General features: G+C 59.8%; 1 protein-coding gene across 1 annotated transcript; it reads right to left on the bottom strand.

The window, feature by feature from the left end:
- Window positions 1–243: 243 nt before the first annotated feature.
- B3GALT6 (beta-1,3-galactosyltransferase 6) lies at window positions 244–3,110 on the bottom strand. Its single transcript, XM_038377049.2, has 2 exons — window positions 2,987–3,110; window positions 244–1,782 (listed from the first exon to the last, which is right to left on the bottom strand). Exon 2 carries the CDS (start codon window positions 1,291–1,293, stop codon window positions 253–255), a length of 1,041 nt encoding a protein of 346 aa, XP_038232977.1. The 5' UTR covers window positions 1,294–1,782; window positions 2,987–3,110; the 3' UTR covers window positions 244–252.
- Window positions 3,111–4,180: the final 1,070 nt, after the last annotated feature.

Raw genomic sequence — 4,180 nt, 5'->3', positions numbered from 1 at the left:
TCCATCATATAACCTTTCCCTCACTTTCCCCCTTTATTCCTGTATTTTGTGTATCTGTAGACAAATCACAGCACTTCAGTAGCTTTTATGAATTATGGTGCTATGTTGGTCCTACACAGTCTTGACATATGAATCGTGCAAAATCTCAGAATAATTTTTAAGCCTTACATACAGGGGTGTCCCCATATGACACTGATCCAGCCCAGAGAGTTCTTCTTTGACACTTTGCCCTTCCTTTTCCCCCCCAGACTTTCAGGGGATGCCATCTTTCCTTTGGCAACATTGTGAAGGAGGCACTCCCCAGTCATACACGTAGGATAGCCTGAGCTTAATCTCCTCCTTACAGAGCTTCCCTTCTTTGGCCAAAGTCTGATGCTTCTCTAACATGTCCTCAATGCTCTGCTTGTGAGTGACAATATACTTATTGTTGCAGCCCCGTGACTTGTACTCAGTGTCAAAACGTGGGTCATGCACCCTCTTCACATCAACAGGAGCCAGCCAAGCACCCAGCGAGACATCTTCATTCTGCCACATGTTGAAATAGTCTTGGCTGAGTCGCAGGTAATGCACCAGGTCTGCAGACAGCACATAGCCACCACCCAGGGCGTAAGGCAGGTAGTAGTCGCATAGGAGCCAGGTGCTCTCTTTCCATTTGCCACCCGACTTCACTCGACCACGGCCAGAAAAGAAGCCCCAGTAGAGACGACGTGGCTCCTTGGCCCTCAGCTCTTCCATGAGTACGTCCAAGCGTACAAAGGTGTCATCATCAGCCTTGAGGACAAAGCGGAAGTCCAAGTGCAGATCAAGCCAGACATACATTGCCAGGACCTTGGCCGTCAGGTTCTCATAAGAATCACGAAGCTCAGGCAGCAACAGCAGGTCCCGGTGACGGCTCTGCTCCAACTCTAAGCTGTGAAGCTCCTCCCCAGCCAGGCTGCCTGTGCCGATCACGAAACGACACCAGATGTCATCATGAGGGGGCCGGCCAGCCATCGAGAGCCAGGTGCTGCGGATGATGCTGCGGCGCTCTGTATACTTGGGGCCGCTGGCGATAAGGACAGCCAGGAAAGCTGTCTCCTCAGGGGGTAGCGGGGCTGCCAGTAGGGGCGGCCCGGCTCCGACTCCACCACGGGGCGGCTGCAGTGCCTGGTTGTGGGGCAGACCCCGACCTGGCAAGGGCCTGAGGCTCTCCGAGGTGCACTTGGCCAGGTAGAGCAGGACTACGGCGAAGAGCGCCAGGCCACCCAGGCCCAGCGCTGTCTTGTGGCGGCACAGGAGCCGCAGAAGCTTCATCGTGGCAGGAAGAGACACTGACGCCTCCTCGGAGGCCGAGGCGAGAACCAGGCCCAAGGCTGCTATGGGCACCCCCTTCCTAGGTCAGCACCAGGCCAGGCGCAACCCTCACACCTCCCTCCTCCTGAGTGGGCAGCGCAAGCCTTGGCCCCCACAATGGCTCCTGCCCCTCAGCACCTTGCACAGCTCTGAGGATTAGGCAGGAATCGCAGCAGTCCTGCCCCCCTTCCCGCAGAATGTCCTGGATGGAGACTGGTCCGGGTAGCGGGCTGGGAGACTCTTCCTCTCCGAGCACAGGGAGGGTGCCGCAAGTCCCCTCAGTGGCAGCTTCATGCCCTGGTCCCTCCACCTCTTTCTCTTTGTTCACAGAGCCGTGCCAGCTGCTCCCTCCCTCGCTGCCGAGTCAGCGGAAGCAGCACCTGCTGCTGGGCCGCCTGCCCCTGTGCCAGGGGGAGAGACTCGGACGGGGGGAGAGGCTGAGGCTCGCACCTAGGGCGACCAGATGCAAGAATTAAAATATTGGGACACAGGGTGGCGGGGGAGATGGGCAGCAGGTGGACACCCCCCCCCCCGCAGACTGGAACCCTCAAGCCCTCCCGCTCCCCCCCCCGACTGGAACCCTGAGCTCCCCCCTCCTCCCCCGCTGCTGGAACCCCGCTCTATTCCCCCCCTCCCGGCTGGAACCCCGAGGCTCCCCCCCCCCGCGGCTGGAACCCCGAGGCCCCCCTCCTGGCTAGAAACCAGAGGCTCCCCCCACCCCCGCAGCTGGAAACCAGAGGCCCCCCCTCTCTCCCCCCTCCCGGCTGGAAACCAGAGGCTCCCCCCACCCCCGCAGCTGGAAACCAGAGGCCCCCCTTCTCCCCCCTCCCGGCTAGAAACCAGAGGCTCCCCCCCCCCTCGCAGCTGGAAACCAGAGGCCCCCCCTCTCTCCCCCCTCCCGGCTGGAACCAGAGCCCCCCCCCCGCAGCTGGAAACCAGAGGCCCCCCCTCTCTCCCCCCTCCCGGCTGGAAACCAGAGCCCCCCCCACAGCTGGAAACCAGAGGCCCCCCCTCTCTCCCCCCTCCCGGCTGGAAACCAGAGCCCCCCCCCGCAGCTGGAAACCAGAGGCCCCCCCTCTCTCCCCCCTCCCGGCTGGAAACCAGAGCCCTCCCCCCCCGCAGCTGGAAACCAGAGGCCCCCCCTCTCTCCCCCCTCCCGGCTGGAAACCAGAGCCCTCCCCCCCCGCAGCTGGAAACCAGAGGCCCCCCTTCTCCCCCCTCCCGGCTAGAAACCAGAGGCTCCCCCCCCCCTCGCAGCTGGAAACCAGAGGCCCCCCCTCTCTCCCCCCTCCCGGCTGGAAACCAGAGCCCCCCCCCCGCAGCTGGAAACCAGAGGCCCCCCCTCTCTCCCCCCCTCCCGGCTGGAAACCAGAGCCCCCCCCACAGCTGGAAACCAGAGGCCCCCCCTCTCTCCCCCCTCCCGGCTGGAAACCAGAGCCCTCCCCCCCCGCAGCTGGAAACCAGAGGCCCCCCCTCTCTCTCCCACCTCCCGGCTGGAGCCCCGCTCTATTCCCCCCCCCCCGCGGCTAGAGCCCCAAGGCCCCCCCCTCAATCCCCCCCGCGGCTGGAAACCAGAGGCCCCCCTCTCCCCGCGGGGGTCAGAGGGCTGGGGGCGCGGGAGGACGCGCGGGCTCCGGGGCCGGGGGGCACTTACCTCGCGCGGCGCCCCAGAAGCGGCGGGGTCTCCCTCCGGGTCCTAGGCGGAGGGAAGGCCAGGGGGCTCTGCGTGCCGCAGCTACTTCCGCCCGCAGGCCCCGCCCCCGCAGCTCCCATTGGCCGCAGTTCCCCACCAATGGGAGCTGCGGAGCCGGCGCGGGTGGCGGGGGCAGCGCAGGGAGATGTCCCCGCTTCGGGGGAGCTAGACAGGGAGCCCCCTAGTGTAAAAACTCCAAGACTCTGGTGCCCGGGGGGGCTCTGGGTTCCAGCCGGGAGGGGGGATTGAGGGGGGGGCCTTGGGGTTCTCTTGTGGGAAGGTGGTGGAGGGTGGGCAGCTGGGGGCTGACATGGGGCCTTTGGACACAGGTTAATCTGAACGCCAAGGCCCAGAGCTTCAAAGGTATTGGGGTGCCTAACTCCCATTGATTTCTATGGGAAGGGGGGTTAGGCACCTTAATACCCATGTGAAGTAATTTAGAAAGGAAGCTTGGGCTTCCCGGGCAGGGGTTGCACTGGAATGCTTTCTGAGGGAATAGCCGTTTATTTGGAGACTTCCATGTTGTACTTTGGAAACTAAAGTTTAAAAAAAAAAAATATAACTAACCCTCTTGCCCGTATGCTGGCAAAGCTAACCTGCAATGAAGTGAGCTGTAGCTCACGAAAGCTTATGCTCTAATAAATTTGTTAGTCTCTAAGGTGCCACAAGTACTCCTTTTCTTTTTGCAAATACAGACTAACATGGCTGCTACTCTGAAATTGTGAACTAAGCATGGCACAGAGATGTCTGCCTGAGTCAGCAGACACCCTTATTCAATAACTCTGAGAGGTGAGGTGACCAAGGCCTGGAGAAGGGCGCTTAGGTACTGATTTGATAGAAAAGTTGCCACCCTCTCGCAAAACAAAAATTTGCTTATATTTTATTTGTGTGATCTATTGAGATTCCCCATCTATTTAAAATTATCATTAGTAGTAAACAATTATTTGTATTATGGTAGCCCCAAAGTCCCCACTTGGGACTGAGGTCCGATTGCACTGCACACATATAAGAGGCAATCAGGACTTACATCTGAAAGAAACAGAACAGACAAGAGGTAGAGGATAGATTCTATGATTCTATGATAGGGATATGGCATAGAAATAAATGAATATGAGGATGAAATGGAAGGGTTTTGTAAATTACACTTTGCCGTTT

The sequence above is a fragment of the Dermochelys coriacea genome, chromosome 18 (assembly GCF_009764565.3).
Source record: "Dermochelys coriacea isolate rDerCor1 chromosome 18, rDerCor1.pri.v4, whole genome shotgun sequence".
Taxonomy (NCBI): Eukaryota; Metazoa; Chordata; order Testudines; family Dermochelyidae; genus Dermochelys; species Dermochelys coriacea.
Note: the sequence above shows the minus strand (reverse complement) of the source record. Positions and strands in the feature narration are given on the sequence as shown.